Source organism: Stegostoma tigrinum, chromosome 2, assembly GCF_030684315.1.
Source record: "Stegostoma tigrinum isolate sSteTig4 chromosome 2, sSteTig4.hap1, whole genome shotgun sequence".
Taxonomy (NCBI): domain Eukaryota; kingdom Metazoa; phylum Chordata; class Chondrichthyes; order Orectolobiformes; family Stegostomatidae; genus Stegostoma; species Stegostoma tigrinum.
In genome coordinates, this window is record NC_081355.1 from 58835363 (window position 1) to 58853963 (window position 18601).

The 18601-nt window shown below is 41.7% G+C and overlaps 1 protein-coding gene across 3 annotated transcripts in view; it reads left to right on the forward strand.

Annotated features, from left to right (window-relative positions):
- Positions 1 to 18601, forward strand: part of creb5b (cAMP responsive element binding protein 5b) — a 415327-nt gene that overhangs the window by 197549 nt on the left and 199177 nt on the right. The window contains exon 1 of one of the 3 annotated variants that reach the window (XM_048522126.2): positions 16284 to 16353. The exons of the other annotated variants lie outside the window; for them this stretch is intronic. Coding sequence (XP_048378083.1) covers positions 16307 to 16353 — 47 coding nt within the window. The 5' untranslated portion in view covers positions 16284 to 16306. Of the gene's footprint in view, positions 1 to 16283; positions 16354 to 18601 lie in introns of those variants that run through there. 3 annotated transcript variants of the gene reach the window in all.

The following is an 18601-nucleotide window of genomic DNA, read 5'->3' on the forward strand; positions in this document are numbered from 1 at the left end:
AGACCCATACTGAGGCTCTATGCAGAAAATTATACAGAACTCTCAATGTGATCTGGATAGTGGCAAGTCCTTTTTTAGCCTATCCAATGAAAGCTAATTGCTGAATTTCTAAATTTCACTTCAGATCATTTAGAGTTTCATAACTGCTCAATTATGTCAAAACAAGATATAATGTAGGTTTGAATTTAAAATTTGATCATAATGGGTAAGTGAAATAATATATTTCCTTTTTTAACAAAAGATTAAAATCTAATAACAACTTCACTCATCTGAGATTTATCTTTCTAAAAGTGTCTTTAGCTAATTGGTAATGAGATTTGCCCAGTGTTGAATTTAACATTCCATAGTCAGTATATTATACGCAAATCAAACAAACATAATGAAGGCTTGTTGATTTTCACTTTGCAGAATGTGTGCAAGGTGGGTGCATATGACCTGTAACAATGTGACCTTACAAAAGCACACTGAACTTTACAAGGTTCAATGGAGCGTGTAATAAGTAACACCCGCCGAATATTTTCTCTGCAGCACCCACTGAGGACTTTGAATTTGTATTAAAACCTTAAACCTTTGTATTCAGAAGATGCACTCAGTTCTCCCACTCAGCCTCCATTTGAAAAAGTGTTGAATGTTTTTAATGAAAAGTTGATTGGTAAATTTTGAGCTTTGTTGACATAATCTAAACAGGCATAATTTTGCTCAATATAAGTGCAATTATATTGATAACTATGCAAAATAACATGGAAATAACAAATGATCACAAGTATAAATAATGCAATAATGCAATAATGATTTAAAATGATTGCAAAACATCATGTAAAATTCTGATTGAGGCAGCCCAGAAATTTCACTTGAAGACACAGATATTTACTTTTCTTTGGAAATTGAAATAATGGAGGTTAATAATAGTTGGAATTGTTAATCTAACATCCCTACCAACCATATTTAACTTTCTAGCAAAGGCATACTGGAATTCTGCAAATCTTGATTGATGCATTTGAATGATTCAAACTTACAAACGTCTGGATGAAAACAAGTATTTAAGTCACTCATTTTTCTTGTTTTATTACAAGAATATGCAGCAAATCAAGATTTGAGTACCTATGTGGGTAAGGAAAAGAGCATAAAATGACAAGTAAGCAGGGTGGATATTGCACTTTGGATGATTGGCACACTTAAGACATAAACATATACACAGACTGTTGAGTCAAATGGGCTCTTCTCATGTCGTAACAACTGTTTCTGTGCATTGTAGTATTTTACAGTTGGAGGACTGAAGCAATTGAATATTCATTGTCAGAAGAAATGAATTTTGGAACACGTTTAAATCAATTTTCTGAAAAAATTATCATATCATATACTATGAATCATGGATACTTAAATTTTGAATCCTGAGAAAATGACTTCACTTTGTGAGTTAATTTCCACCTCCTGTTACTACAAAACAGCCTGAATAGGCTTGAGTTGTTGGATTTTTAGAGCAGAGAGGCTGAGGGAGGACCCAATTGAGGTGTGTAGGATTAGGGCAGGTTGGAACAGGATGGATAGAAAGCAACTGTTCCCCTTATTTGAAGTGTCAGTAATGGGGGGGCATAATTCTAAGGTGAAGGGCAGGAGGCTTAGATAGGATTTAAGGAAAGGATTTTTCTTTTGGGGTGGTGGGAGGGTACTGTCTGGGAGGGTAGTCAAGGATGGAAACCTCATCTGTTCAACAAAACCAGGCGATGAACACACAAAATGTCATAACACTCAAGACTATGGGTCATGTGTAGACAGGTTGACAGACTGAAGGAGCACAGAAGCTGACGTTTCAGGCCTAGACCCTTCATCAGAGAGGGGGATGGGGTGAGGGTTCTGGAACAAATAGGGAGAGAGGGGGAAGCGGACCGAAGATGGAGAGAAAAGAAGATAGGTGGAGAGACTGTAGGTGGGGAGGTAGGGAGGGGATAGGTCAGTCCAGGAAAGACGGACAGGTCAAGGAGGTGGGATGAGGTTAGTCGGTAGATGGGGGTGCGGCTTGGGGTGGGAGGAAGGGATGGGTGAGAGGAAGAACAGGTTAGGGAGGCAGAGACAGGTTGGACTGGTTTTGGGATGCAGTGGGTGGAGGGGAAGAGCTGGGCTGGTTGTGTGGTGCAGTGGGGGGAGGGGACGAACTGGGCTGGTTTAGGGATGCAGTTGGGGAAGGGGAGATTTTGAAACTGGTAAAGTCCACATTGATACCATTAGGCTGCAGGGTTCCCAAGCGGAATATGAGTTGCTGTTCCTGCAACCTTCGGGTGGCATCATTGTGGCACTGCAGGAGGCCCATGATGGACATGTCATCTAAAGAATAGGAGGGGGAGTGGAAATGGTTTGCGACTGGGAGGTGCAGTTGTTTGTTGCGAACTGAGCGGAAGTGTTCTGCAAAGCGGTCTCCAAGCCTCCGCTTGGTTTCCCCAATGTAGAGGAAGCCACACCGGGTACAGTGGATGCAGTATACCACATTGGCAGATGTGCAGGTGAACCTCTGCTTAATGTGGAATGTCGTCTTGGGGCCTGGGATAGGGGTGAGGGAGGAGGTGTGGGGGCAAGTGTAGCATTTCCTGCGGTTGCAGGGGAAGGTGCCGGGTATGGTGGGGTTGGAGGGCAGTGTGGAGCGAACAAGGGAGTCACGGAGAGAGTGGTCTCTCCGGAAAGTAGACAGGGGTGGGGATGGAAAATTGTCTTGGGTGGTGGGGTCGGTTTGTAGATGGCGGAAGTGTCGGAGGATGATTCGTTGTATCCGGAGGTTGGTGGGGTGGTGTGTGAGAACGTGGGGGATCCTCTTTGGGCGGTTGTGGTGGGGGCGGGGTGTGAGGGATGTGTTGCGGGAAATGCTGGAGACGCGGTCAACGGCGTTCTCGATCACTGTGGGGGGAAAGTTGTGGTCCTTGAAGACTTGGACATCTGGGAGTTCTTCAAGGACCGCAACTTTCCCCCCACAGTGATCGAGAACGCCGTTGACTGCGTCTCCAGCATTTCCCGCAACACATCCCTCACACCCCGCCCCCGCCACAACCGCCCAAAGAGGATCCCCCTCATTCTCACACACCACCCCACCAACCTCCGGATACAACGCATCATCCTCCGACACTTCCGCCATCTACAATCCGACCCCATCACCCAAGACATTTTTCCATCCCCACCCCTGTCTGCTTTCCGGAGTGACCACTCTCTCCGTTACTCCCTTGTTCGCTCCACACTGCCCTCCAACCCCACCACACCCGGCACCTTCCCCTGCAACCGCAGGAAATGCTACACTTGCCCCCACACCTCCTCCCTCACCCCTATCCCAGGCCCCAAGATGACATTCCTCATTAAGCAGAGGTTCATCTACACATCTGCCAATGTGGTATACTGCATCCACTGTACCCGGTGTGGCTTCCTCTACATTGGGGAAAGCAAGCGGAGGCTTGGGGACCGCTTTGCAGAACACCTCCGCTCAGTTCGCAACAAACAACTGCACCTCCCAGTCGCAAACCATTTCCACTCCCCCTCCCATTCTCTTGATGACATGTCCATCATGGGCCTCCTGCAGTGCCACAATGATGCCACCCGAAAGTTGCAGGAACAGCAACTCATATTCCGCCTGGGAACCCTGCAGCCTAATGGTATCAATGTGGACTTCACCAGTTTCAAAATCTCCCCTTCCCCAACTGCATCCCTAAACCAGCCCAGTTCGTCCCCTCCCCCCACTGCACCACACAACCAGCCGAGCTCTTCCCCCCCACCCACTGCATCCCAAAACCAGTCCAACCTGTCTCTGCCTCCCTAACCTGTTCTTCCTCTCACCCATCCCTTCCTCCCACCCCAAGCCGCACCCCCATCTACCGACTAACCTCATCCCACCTCCTTGATCTGTCCGTCTTCCCTGGACTGACCTATCCCCTCCCTACCTCCCCACCTATACTCTCTCCACCTATCTTCTTTACTCTCCATCTTTGGTCCGCCTCCCCCTCTCTCCCTATTTATTCCAGAACCCTCACCCCATCCCCCTCTCTGATGAAGGGTCTAGGCCCGAAACGTCAGCTTCTGTGCTCCTGAGATGCTGCTTGGCCTGCTGTGTTCATCCAGCCTCACATTTTATTATCTTGGATTCTCCAGCATCTGCAGTTCCCATTATCTCTGACAGACTGAAGGGCCTTTTCTGTGCTGTATGACTCTATGGAAAGGCTTAGGCTTAGGACTGGCTGAGTTGTTCTTGCAGTGTGATCACATTTCGCAAAAAACAACATCCAAGCATTTCTGTTATTTTTGTTTGTTACAGGCAGGATAGCAACATCACAAATCATTTAAGTTACTGATACAGTTTATCTTGTGAAAAATGAAGTGGTAGCATAAAAGTAACAAATGTACAATGATACAAGATAAGTCAGCTAAAAATGATAGAGTGTTTCTTGTGTTCTTTGAAAAATATATTAAGATTAATCCAAAATTGATACATGTGGTTGAAAGGCAATTTGTTCTGGCTGTTATTGAGAATTCCACTCTTAATAATTGATTTAATTTTGGTTAAAATGTTTGGCAAGTGTTAACAGATTGCTGCTGCATGAACATGGCAAAGAAAAACTCTCCATCTGAAGCTCAGGATCTCTTATCTTATACTCTGTCCTCTCCTTCTAGTCTGGCCCAGAAGTGGAAGCATTTTTCTAGTATTCACCCTGTCAAATTCCCTCAAAATTTAAAATGTTTTATATGTTGAGAGAAGATTTCCATGAATCATATGCAAAACAGTTGCTTGAAAATGAATCAGACAGTTCTCTACAGTACTGTCAGATCTGCCAGTTTATAGGGCAAATTTCAGAAGTTCATCTTCCACTTGTGAAGCCTGACAAATAGATCAATCATGCAAACTATGAACAAAACTAGACCATTCCGCCCCTCTAGCCCATTCTGCATTCAATAAGATCACACCTGATCTTTAGTATTTCAATTTCACTTTCCTAGCCATGCTAAACAACACTTAATTTTCCCAGCCCAACACCTCTTAAGTCAAAAATATTCCATAACAAGAAGGGTCTCGACCTGAAACATCAGGCTTTCCTGCTCCTCTGATGCTGCTTGGCCTGCTGTGTTTAACCAGCCTTACACCGTGTTATCTCAGATTCTCCAGCATCGGCCGTTCCTACTACTGCATAACACATAGAGGTTGTTTGGTTTCTGCCTGGAGTCTGCTGCTGTTCCTGGGCTTGCTGATGCATTTGTTCCTTCTCAATTCCCATGCAGCATTGCTATTCAGTAGCCACACTGATGATGAGCCCTACTCTGGCTGGATCCATTGATCATGGTTCCAGAGGGTCCATATGGGGAATGTCAAAAACAAAACAGCTCCTCAGTCATGTGAGCAGTCAGCAGCCACATCACGCACAAATTACAATTTACAGTGGTTCTCAATTTGGTGGGCCATGGGAAGGCCTTGGGAAGCCTCTACATAGACCATGCACACAGTGGACCTTATTCCAATGCATGCAGCAAAAGCTATGTTATGCAGATACAATAGGAGATTGTAAGTGCAGTCATATGAGTGAAATAATGTTTCCCCACCTGCACATGATCCAAGAAAAGCAGCAATATGCATAGAAGAGCATGTTGTCAACTACTTATAGTTCAAAGTGAGAAAAAAAGCAGCTCAGTATCTTGTGCAGTTTATGAGGACTTGGAATATCTTTGTGAATTGTGGTCAAAGGCACCACTTTTAAGGTCAGCTGTGATTACTTCTGATGCACAGAGATAACTATGAACAATTTGTTATGACCACTAACATGGTCAAGATTGCTTTCAGCCTGGATTTGTATTCAATTGGTTGCAACATGTATTTCACATGTAGAAATCCATAATTACAAATGTCTTTAACCTGTCCTGTGTAGGTGCCTGATTAGTGGAATTGTTCCATGAAAGGTCTCACATAGGTCACAAGTAAAGCCAACTCCCTTAGATAGGGAACAAAAACACTTATGCCACTCACTCTCATGTGGTGGCAACCATCACCATTTACATAGTGCATGTGCGATTTTGATGAGGTTGGCAGGCAATGTAGGTAGCATTTCACAAATTGAGTAACAGGTTCAACCTGTCAATCTAGGTGAACTTCATACACCTCCATATTTCTTTCTGACTTGCAATCCTGTAGACCCCAAGAGTCTTGAACATTGCCACCCAACTCTTATTTAGCTCTTCATTTCCCAATTTATCCCTGAGCTTCAGACCTATAACTTAGTTATGCCAATTATTGTTTTGTACTTGCCCCCAGTTGAGGTCAGTGGTAACCATTGATGATGCCCCTGTCTGCAGTAACCCATACATTCCAATGCTGTTTCATCTTCCATACATAATAATAAAATGTGAGGCTGGATGAACACAGCAGGCCAAGCAGCATCTCAGGAGCACAAAAGAAACGTCAGCTTTTGTGCTCCTGAGATGCTGCTTGGCCTGCTGTGTTCATCCAGCCTCACATTTTATTATCTTGGACTCTCCAGCATCTGCAGTTCCCATTATCACTCATCTCCCATACATGTTGGATTTCTCCTCACTGTAATTGTCCCTCTGTATCCCAACCAACTGCCTCCAATCCCCACAACTGACTTCTCCAATTTGCCCAACATAGCAGGTACTCCTAATAACACCACTTCACTTTCAGTGAACAGATGTCCAAAAGTAACTGTGGCCCCACCCACTGACCTATGTGACAGGATAGTCTCAACTGATGACTAACCAGATCCCTGACTGATCTCTTTTTATTGCCCAAATTTGGCACTAACCCTTGGTTGCTTTCATAGATCCTGCAGGTCCGACCATATCCCTATGGTGTAATATAAAATCCCTGACCCCAACCTGAGCAATGGGCTGACTGCATCTAAGCCCCCGGACTGAGATGCACTTAATAGTAACGAATCTGTGACTGATGATGTTCTCCCCAGACTCGAGTGTGGGCTACTCTCCTTAGGCTTTGAGACATGGCTATTTGATTGAAGCACATTCGGAGTGTTAGCTGTGTAAGCTTCTGGTATGTCCTGTAGGTGTGACATTGATGTAGCACAGTGCTGTACAATTTATCCACCCTCTTGACTGATCACAACTGGCAAACATGACTTGTTGCCTGGCTTTGGGTCTGCACTGAAAGGTAAAGGGCAGATGAACTTTAAAGTGCAGTATTGAAGCAGCAAACTTTATTGTGGGTGAGTCTAAAATGTGTTGGGATGATGTATTGAGGCTGATGCATGTCCAGTGCCAACCTCAATCCTTAGGAAGAGCAAGGAACAGACGTTCACTGTCCATGAAGAATGCCCTGAGAAGTTGGGGGCTACTGACTAAGATGATTGCTCAGAGAGGGTATCAGCAAGCTGAAGCTGCTAGGGAGCCTCTCAGATTTTGATTTTGGTCAGCGTTGCCATCTAGTTTCTCCCTGCCTTGAAAAATAGCAATTCATATACAAATGAGGCGAGAATAGTAATGATGAGATATTAATGTATGCAAATAGGCATTTTGCAAAGTATTAGTAGATTTTTGTGACTGGTCATTCAGAATTGATTGCTTTCATAAATCCTCATTAGTTTCTATTCTTGTAAGCATTTAATCTCATGAATAAACCCATGAATGAGAAACAAGAGTTTTGCGCACTCACAGTGCATGTTAGATCCATTTGAATAGATTAGAAACCTCACAGATCTACATGGAAATGAGGGATTCTTTACTTCACCTTGGACACTTTTTGATGCATCTTGTGAAAATCTTTGAAATTCATAAATTCAGACTTGATTGGCACTTCAAAATTCTCCAATCAAAACTTTTGAGACAGACTGAGATGTTTAAGAAAAAAGCTTTTAAAATGGCATTAATAGAAACTCTGAAGATTTCATCACTAAATTTAAGTAAGACACTTATTAAATGTAGGATTTTTGATTTCTTTAAAACTCTATTTTTGGACATTAGCCATTTTACTTATCAAGAAAAAGAATCAGACTTCTTTCAGAGATAGTAAGAAGTGCCGATGCTGGAGTCAGAGATAACACAGTGTGGAACTGGAGGAGCACAGCAATCCACATCAGAAGAGCAGGAAAGATGATGTTTCGGGCCGGAACCTTTCTTCAGAAAATGAAGAAAATTCTTCAAAAAATTTCTGAAGAATGGTCCTGACCCAAAACATCGGCTTTCCTGCTCCTCTGATGCTACCTGGCCTGCTGTGTCCCTTCAGCTCTGCACTGTGTTGTCTCAGACTTCTTTCAAATGCTTTTATTGATTCAGTGATTCGCATATCTATTTTTTAAGTGTTAGTAGATTCTTCTGACTGATCATTCAGAATGGATTACTTTCACAAATCCTCATTAGTCCCTGTTCGTAGTAAACACTTAATCTTGTCTTTTTTGTATGTTCACTGAAATTCTGATTTGCTATGGTTTTACTTTGATTTTCTATTATGACATTGATGATTTTTTCAATCTATTGTAAGTATTGATACTATATAGATATTGACATTTAAAGCTCTACTCAAAGACCCATTAATAAGAAATAAGATTTGTGTCACTCACAGTGCATGTTCGATCCAACATTTTAATACAAGTATTAGTCAGTCAAGATTAAATGTTGCACATAGAAGTGATTGATTTAGTCCTGTTCACATTAATTTAGGTAAGTCTCTAGTTTTAACGTGGTGAGCTCTATCATATGTGTATAGTACTTGTAAAATTGAATTGCAGAACTTCAGCCAATCCGGAAAGTGGAAGGTTCTTTGCAGTATTAGCAAAGGATAGAGAGACATAAAACTGAAATGCTGCACGATCGCAGCTAGCAGGAGGTTGTAATTAAAGTGACAATTTTATGTAGCCGTCTTCCATACTGTGACATCAGATTTTACAGAGAGGCAAAAATCTCACATAAGGAACTGAAGATTATGTGGCTACCCATCAATTCTTCATATGCACTAAGCATCAGAAGCCCCAAAAATAAAATGATTCAGTGAACTGACCAACACATTACCATGTGGATTCAGCTGCTTAGCTATAGTGGGCATAAAATGGCTGAAATTGACTTCATTTTTAATTTGCCACAATTTGTTTGCTATTGTGCCATGTCTGTGTTTCCAGTTTTAAAAATCAGAGTATGTTATTATGGTTTCATCCACAGGAGGAAGTTACGATAAACATGAATTGACCACATGCAGTATTTGCCCTTGTACTGCAGTGGTAGTGTCCCTACCCCTGGACTGGGAAGGCTGAGTTTAAGTCCCACCTGCAATAGAGGTGTGTAATAACATCTCTGAACAGGTTGATTAGAAAAATATGTTGATTAGCAAAATAGCTTAAATAAAGAAATCAAATTGAATTTTAACATTGATAAGTTTTGGATATTCATTTTTTTTAAAGAAAATAGGATGCCTCATATTACTTGGAAAATAAGTATTTTTGTGGGGTCAAAGAAAAAGAATTTGGGAGCATAAGCACATAAATCAATAATAAGTTGTGACACTGGCCAATGAGGATCTAATACAAAGAAACCAGGTATAGAATTCAAAAGCAGGGGAACGATGCGAAAGGTATATTGAATGCTAGTTAAAACATACTTGGTGAAGAGTTCTTGGAAGGCAGAGATATCCCACAACTTTTGAATGATCGGACGACTATGAATTGGCTGTCTGCCTCTCCCTTCAGCAGAGATCCCATCTCCGAGAGCTGCTGACAATCTGATTGGCACAGAGACCACTATTGGGACTACAAGGGGTCCCCAAAGTGAAAATGCCAAAAACCTGAGACTCAGGGACTTAAAGGGCCTTGTGGTGAGGGAGGTGAGGTGGGAGGCTGGTGAGGGAGAGGCATGAGGTAGAGGTTTGAGGGATGACAGTTGTGATTTGAAGGGAACAGGAAGGGGGCACTTGATAGGTATAGTCCTCGGGAGGTAGATGCTGCTGATTTCAAAAGGGAGATGTAATGAAGACATCTTCAACCCCTTGCCTGCTCAGTCAGAGCAAGATAACTTGTTGAGCTCTCTGCTGTTGCTACTGAGCTGGGAAGTGCCCGTTAATTAACCACTTAAGGCCCTCAGCAATTGTTGGGATAGGGAGGCCACCCGAGGTTTTGGCCACTGCCTGTAAATTTGTAGACCGGTGTTGGGGAAGAAGGTGATGGGACAATGACCCTGCAAGTCTCCCACTCATTTAACTTTGCCTGTAAAACCTCCAGCAGGGGCACACAGAACTCTGACTTTGGTGCACCATTTGTAGTTCTAGTTGCAATATTATAACAGGGATAAAGAGTCACTAGAAAGGGTCCAAATATGCGTGAAGAAGAGGTACATGGGCAGCATCTCTTTTCTCTAAATGAGGAAACAAAGCATCGATTTCATTAAAGTCCTAAATTTACATTAAAAAACAGGTATGGTACAATAGACTCAGAGGCAGTGTTTCTAAAATCACTCCACAGAGGCCATCAGTAAGCCACCCTTTATTTTCATGTGGAAAGTCCTTAGCACCGATTTAACACCCCCAGAGCCAGTTCTCAGAATGAACAGGATGCCTGACATTCCTGCTCTTATCTGTCAGCCAGGGCTCTCTTATTGGAGCAGATTGACAACCCCAAGGAGGGGCAGATCACATTACAATCAGTTTCCACTTGGGGGGAGCAGTATAACTTGAAACAATGAATATGAAATAGTCATCAAAAAAATCAAAGGGGCAGTTCAGAAGAAATGGCCATTGAAAGGATAAGTAAAGAAAATTTGCTACCAAAGGAAGTTGTTAAGGAAGATAGTATGGATGAGTTTAAATAGTAGTCAGATAAGCAGTAAGGAGGCAACAGATAGGGAAGGATAGGACCAGAGGGCCAGGTGGGTATAAACACTGGCATGGATTGGTTGGGCCAAATGGCCTGTTTCTGCACTCTACATTTTATATAATATAAACTTTAAAGGTGTTATGTGTTTATATTTCCAGGTTTCTGTGTACCTTCAAACCATTCAGCCCTTTCTGTTATGAACAGCAAATTCTTGTTTTTGTGGATGTGTCATGGGCCTAAGTTATGAACTTCCTTCTCTAAACTTTCCATCTCTCCCCTTAAGATTCCCTTTAAAACCTGTCTCTGACCAAACTGTCTAGATGTTCAGAATCTTCCGCTCTCTCTGGTGATGAGCTTGGAGATGGGAAGGGCATTTAATTAGGTCTAATGCTGACAACACTGCTGCCTTCGACAGAATTACATTCTTTTTGGGAATGCCCATGGCCAACTTTCCTGCCCCACTGCTAGTTGTTGCCAAGCAGTTTGCAAGTCAGGTTAAACTGTCTGGCTTACTTATTGAGGTGTGGAGCTGGATGAACACAGCAGGCCAAGCAGCATCAGAGGAGCAGGAAGGCTGATGTTTCGAGCCTAGACCCTTCTTCAGAAATGAGGGAGGGGAAGGGGGTTCAGAAATAAACAGAGAGAGAGGGGGAGGTAGATACAAGATGGATGGAGGAGAAGATAGGTTGAGAGGAGACAGACAGGCCAAAAAGTCAGGGATGGAACCAGCAAAGGTGAGTATAGGTGGAGAGGTAGGGAGGAGATAGGTCAGTTCAGGGAGGACGGACAGGTCAAGGGGGCGGGATGAGGTTAGTAGGTAGAAATGGGGGTGAGGCTTGATGTGGGAGGAGGTTATAGGTGAGAGGAAGAACAGGTTAGGGAGGTGGGGACGAGCTGGGCTGGTTTTGGGATGCAGTAGAGGGAGGGGAAATTTTGAAGCTTGTGCAGTCTGACCCCGCCACCAAAGACATTTTTCCCTCCCCACCTTTGTCTGCTTTTTGGAGGGACCACTCTCTCCGTGATTCCCTTATCCGCTCCACACTCCCCTCTAGCCCCACCACACCCGGCACGTTTTTCTGCAACCACAGGAAGTGCTACACCTGCCCCCACACCTCACCCCCATACCAGGCCCCAAGAAGACTTTCCACATCAAGCTGATGTCCACCTGCACATCTGCTAATGTGGTATACTGCAGCCGCTGAACTTGTTGTGGCCTCCTCTACATCGGGGAAACCAAGCGGAGGCTTGCGGACCGTTTTACAGAACACCTACGCTCCATTCGCAATAAACAACTGCACCTCCCAGTCGTGAACCATTTCAACTCCTCCTCCCATTCCTTAGACAAAATGTCCATCCTGGGCCTCCTGCAATGCCACAATGATGCTACCTGAAGGTTGCAGGAACAGCAACTCATAATCCACTTGGGAACCCTGCAGCCAGTAGCACCTATGTGGATTTCACAAGCTTCAAAATCACCCCTCCCCCAGTGCATCCCAAAACGAGCCCAGGTCATCCCCGCCTCCCTAACCTGTTCTTCCTCTCACCTATCCCCTCCTCCCACCTCAAGCCCAACCCCCATCTCCTACATATTAAACTCATACTGCCCCCTTTACCTGTCCATCCTCCCTGGACTGACCTATTTCCTCCCTACCTCCCCACCTATACTCACCTTTACTGGCTCCATCTCTGCCTCTTTGACCTGTCTGTCTCCTCTCCACCTATCTTCTCTTTTATCCATCTTCTAACTGCCTCCCCTTCTCTCCCTATTTATTTCAGATCACCCCTCCTCTCCCCCATTTCTGAAGAAGGGCCTAGGTCCAAAACGTCAGCTCCTCTGATGCTGCTTGTCCTGCTGTGTTCATCCAGCTTGACATCTTGTTATTTCAGATTCTCCAGCATCTGCAGTTCCAACTATCTCTGGATTACTTATCGCCTTGTTTTGAGATGGGACTATCCCACCACTCTCCTTGCTGCTGAGTCCTTTACCCTCATCTCCTGTGTCCGACAGTCTATATGTCCTCTCTCCACCTCCCCCGCCGACTACCCCCACCACCACCACATTACTTACTTGTGGCCTTGGTCCTCCACAACATGACAAACACTGGAGAGGTGTGCTTCAGCAGTCATGGCCTCCTCTGTGGTGCTGCTGACTGCAAGAGTTGCTGGCCTCTGATGTGGCAACTCTCACTGGGCGGACCTCACAAAGCCCTGGATGTTCGCTCCTTGGGCAGGCCTGCTGGTGGGCTCTGCACTGCCTGATTTTCAGTCTTCCCTGAAAAGAGGCCTCTTGCTGGCTCTCCAGCCTTTAGGCGAGACACCCTGCACCGCAACAAAGATCTGCCCATGGTTTCCTTCTTTCGCTTTCATGCCAGTTTATGGTTGATTGCATGACTGTGAAGTGCCTTGGAACATTTTACTACATTACAGACACTATATAAATCAAGTTCTTGCTTTCCTTCACAAAATAGATTACCTCACATTATTCTTATATTAAATTGCAACTGCTACTTACCTGCCAATTTCACTAACCAGATTATCCTCCTGTGATCCTTTACAGTCACCATAGTTTTGTATAACCTTGTATCTTTATGTCTTTGACAAATTTAATGTAATGTTCACTACACCCCAGCCAACTGACTTGTGTTTCAGCTATGGTTTTCCTTGCTATTAGGGATCTTGTTTAACGGAGTCTGTCAGTTCTGGTGATAAATGACCTGGCTGGTCTTGTGCCAGATATATTCAGATTTGTATTATCAGATTTAACGTTGTCAAGGTGGAAATTTTGCTGGATAAATGGTAGGAATGAGAGGGTTGAGTGATTGGGAAATCTGAGACGTGAATATCAAGTAAGCCTTGAAGGAGAGAGAGTTGGATTAGGAGGTTTACTGAGACCATGTACAGATGACTGACAGAGAAGTTGATGAAATAGCCAGAGATAGCTTATTAGTCATTAATGTTATCAAGGTTGTTTTTGATCTTCCATAGGATGTTGGTGTTGCTTGCTTATGGGCGAACCATATATTGCTTATCGGTAATTGTGGTCAGGATGGTAATGACGATCTGCCTTCCTTAACCACAGTTGCAGGTATACCTATGACATTCTTCCAAGGAAGTTCCCAGATTTTGATCCGTTGGCTATGAAGGATTGGTGATAATGTTCCTAATCAGGTTGATCTGGAGGGGAACTTCTAGATGTGCTTCCATATGTCTACTGTCCTATCCCACTAGATAGTAGAGGTCACAGATTTGGAAGATGCTGTCGAGATAGTGTTGGTAAGTTGTTACAGTACATTTGTAAATGATACACGCTGCTGTCACTGTGAGTGGTAGTGGATGGAGTGAATTTTAAAATGCTTGCAGCATCAAGTAGACTTCTTTAACCTTGATGGCATCAAACTCCTTGAATGCTTTTTGAGATATTCCCAATTTCCTGGGGGGGATGAATGTATTTCATCATGTTACTGACTTGAGCTTTGTGGATAGTGCACAGGATTTGGAGAGTCAGGCGATGACTTATTCACTGCAGAATTACTAACCTTTGATCTGCTGTTGTAGCCACAGTATTTGTTTGGCTAATTCAGTTAACTTCTGGTCAATGGATGCAATATGAACACAAACTGTTTCAATTTCTGACAATTTGTGAATCTGGTAAGCATGGTTGCATCGTCATTAAACATTTCCACTTCTGAAAATGTGATGGAGGCAAGATCATTGATGAAACAGTAAAGATGTTTGGGCTATGGCACTACCTTGAGAAACTCCTGCAGTAATTTCCTGGGACTGAGATAACAGGCTTTCAACAACCACAATCATGTTTCTTTTTACTAGGTATGATTCCATCCAGTGAAAGATTTCATCCAGATTTCCATTAATTTCAGTTTTGCCAGTGGAAAGGTTGTATGGGATAGAGAGTTTGTAAGAGTGGCTGTGGATCTGAGTGGCTGTTATTATTGAAAGGTGGGATTGTTGATATGAGGAAGCTATGGAAATCAGAGGACAAAAGGCTTGGGGAGTTTAGATTTAGGTACAAATTGCCAAGGAAGCATTGTTCAGTGTAGTTTGTATGGGAAGAATGAAAGTGGGAGATGTTTGCCAAAGACCCTAAGGTTTGTGAAGGAGGCATTTGATTTTTGACAGATATGGGGAGATTTAATGAGGTGAATTACTTAATAAGCAATTGGGAGAAGATACGCAAAAAGTTAGAGAAGACATCAAAACAGAATTGCACAATAAAAATGCAATGTCCAGTTAGGCTTTGGAGATGGTAATATTTAAAGTGAGCACTTGTTTTGCCCAAATTTTAAAAGACTTCTCAATGAAATTATGATTAATGTAAGGTACTTATTTACTAGTAGGGCAATATAATTTTTCACAACTCTTTTTCATTTTAAGAGGATTAGATGTAAATGGTTGAAAATGGAAAGTTCTATTGCTGATCTAAGCTTCTCTAGGTTTGCGAATGGATGGAGAGCTGGTATTATGGAATGGTATGGTCACCTCCTTTCTAAGCATTTATTGTGCCTATTGAGACCCCAGATTAGCAGTAATGTTTTGTAATCTTTCATTGAAATTCTCCTATTTCACAAAAACTAATTTATGAATATATCTAAATTTACAATGATAAGACCTAAAAGGCTTGTAGAAAAGCTTAAAAGTATGATGATTACATTAATTTTCAGTGGTCAAACATTTGTACAAAACCTTTCTGACCATTTATTTTAACTGACATTTTAACTTATTTACTTTAAAAGGATAGTATCTTTGTTAGAGGGGTGGCATATGAATACATTAAGCACTTAATTGCTAATATTGAGAATCTGACAACAATAAGTTTCAGCAAATTATTTTATAATATTCATTGCACAGTAAATTTTTTTTAAAATGTAAACAATCTTACTTAATTTTAAAAACTGAAAATTGTTGTTCAAATTTGATAGGAAACACCACTGCAATTACTGCTTTCTTTCCATTGATGATGAAGTAATCTTTTTTGCAATCATCTTTTTCAATAATTATGTTATGAATTCTACAACATAAAATCTAGCTTTGATTCATAACAAACTTGATACAACATAACCTCAAACTGGCTGTAAAAGCTTGTCATGATTTATTTTATCAGAATTTTCTTGGAGTGAAATAGAAGTACTGTGCATATTGCGTTTCTGTTCACTCTATCTTGATTCTGATTAAAACCAATAAATCACTTACACTGCTCAAAGTGTTTACTCTGAACTTTAAACAGCTGCTGCTTCTTTGAGGCGGCACTGTTTCCCTGTCTGTTTATCCCGTTTCCAATGGTAATAGCACCACTGAGTCTCTGTATGTCTGGAACTTGGCCTGGGGTTGTTTTGGTTACATTAAGTTTACTTTGGGCTTGCCAGATATAGTGGTGACTTCATAGTGCTGAGCTGGGGAGAGTGGCCAGTGCATTACATCATTGTCTGGCATGGAGTCAGATGGGAAGGATATGACTCACACGGGCTAGTTAAGCTTTGGCTCTTATCCTTCATGTACACTGTGCTCTCATGTTCTGTACATCAGCAGGGAATTCAAGCTCGGTGATGTCCATGAGGTTTGTTATCAATTTTCAACTTTCATTTATTGTTTTTGAGCAGCTTTTAAAGTCTTTACAAATATTATCTTTTGGATCTTTTCATTTGGTGTACAAAGTTTGCCATTACTCTCTCAACATATCAAGTGGACTGTTTTGGTTTTGCTGTATTATTCTACTAAGTTATACTAGAGATATGCCTGCATGTGGATTGATAGAGTGAAGGTTCGGTGAGCAATCCTATATACAATGATGTAATGCATAAACTCCTAATTAGCTCAGCAAGCTGAGAGTAAAGGGCAGGGGAAGTATTCACCTGGTCTCTAGAGGATTAGCCTGACACTTATCTGTGGCTAACAGCTGGCTGTAACCACTGACTTATCTGAGTCAGTCGGACTTTGAAGCTCTTTAGCAGTTAGGTGTTAATGTACTTGTTGAGGTGTTAGGTAACCTTGCAAAATGTAGTGTGTTAAAAAACATAAACTGAACATCTGTTTTGTCATACAGTGTCTTAAAATGCTTCAAGTTTTTATCTCACATGTCGGACTAATTTGGTTCAAGTGCAAGCAGAAATTAACATGCTAGTTCTGAAGTGGATCTGCCCACAAAAGATATAGTTATAAAATGTCTGGCTGTACAGTTTTTGTAACTTAGTGCTGACATAGATACGCCTAACACAGACACAATGCAAATTAAACTTACTGTAGGAAAAACTTGTTGATTCCAGGTGACTGGCAGCAATTCTGCATTAATTTAGTTTAAGGACTGCTGAGATAAAAATCTGAGCCACCTCACACAGTCATAGTAGGAAAAGTCTAACAAGAAGCATAATTGTATTTAAGCTGTGCTCAGGCATTATAAAACAAAGAGGCTTTTCAGTGCTGCCTTCCATTGCAAAGTATTTTAAACTCTTTTCTTTCCATATTTTTTGTTATTTTTTCTGAAATTGGTTTCAGTTCTGTTGATTGTCTGTATTATTATTAGAAAGCAGTCAACATGTAAAATGCCACAGAGTTGATTTGCTGTCATTTGCCTTTTTAAATGTTATTGGAGCTGTGCAGAAGATATTCCTTTTACCAGACATATGCTATGCTTACCACTGGGTTAGGTTAGATACAATACATATAGTTCTTTCTTTGCCCATTTCATTAAGATGTCTAAAGTCATAGATAATAACAAAGAAACTAAAGCTTAATTCCAAGTTAAAAGAGAAAAGATATTTAATAAAACAGCTTTAAGTGTTTTATTGCAGGCTTCTAGTAAAACTAAGATAAAACAAATGTTTTGTGAGACTTCCAATTTTCAGTTTTTTTGTGAATAATTTTAGATATAAATTTTGAAACTGTATCAGTCCTATTCTACAGGTAAGAAACAGGCAGAAGATTTGTTTGTTCATCTTAATTGATAACACACTATTAGCAGCCCCAAGTAAGTGATATGACCCTAATATTGTTCCTCCATACCATTCCCACATACCTGCTTCCATCATCAATTCACTTTTTCTCCATGTGAAGAAAAATATGTCCTCCAAAGGAACTTATTCCAATGTACGGTATAAATGCCATGCAATGAATCTTAAGAAGTGAACCTGTGCTGTTATACAATATGGCACAGGACCTTCGTGCACTAACCCAGTTTACTACTAATTCACCTTTCTCACTTTACTTTAGCATCCTAGACGATCGTTCAAATGGTGTAAGTGGCTTCCAGAATTCATGTCATTTACAATTTATTTAAAATGTAGTAGCTGAAAGTAGCAGACATTTCATCAGTAATAAAACCTGGCCTTGCGTGTTTTGATAAGGAGTAAATGCAAATGATGGATAGGAATACTTAAAAATACTGCTTTTATTTTGACAGGGGCAGAGGTGACATTTCAGTATTTAAGGTACTTGAAGTTTTACAAGTTATTGATTGTCAGCCAGTGATATATCCGGACTGGATCAATCATTATGTGTACTGTTAAGCTGTTATTTACTTTCTACATTTTAACATAGACTACACTAAACAGGATTTACCCTATAAAGTGACAAAATAACATTTGTTCAGGACAGTAGAACAAAAATGCAGATGGCCACCAGGAATTAGAGCAATATTAGGACCACAATCATTCTTCCACAATTTTATCATAAAACTGATATTACACAATGCAGGGTTGCAATGATTCTTTATTACATTTTATCTTAATCAAAGACACAAAATAAAAAGCATAAAAACAACCCATTTATTTTAGCACATCCAAATAATTATTTATACTTCAAATTATCTA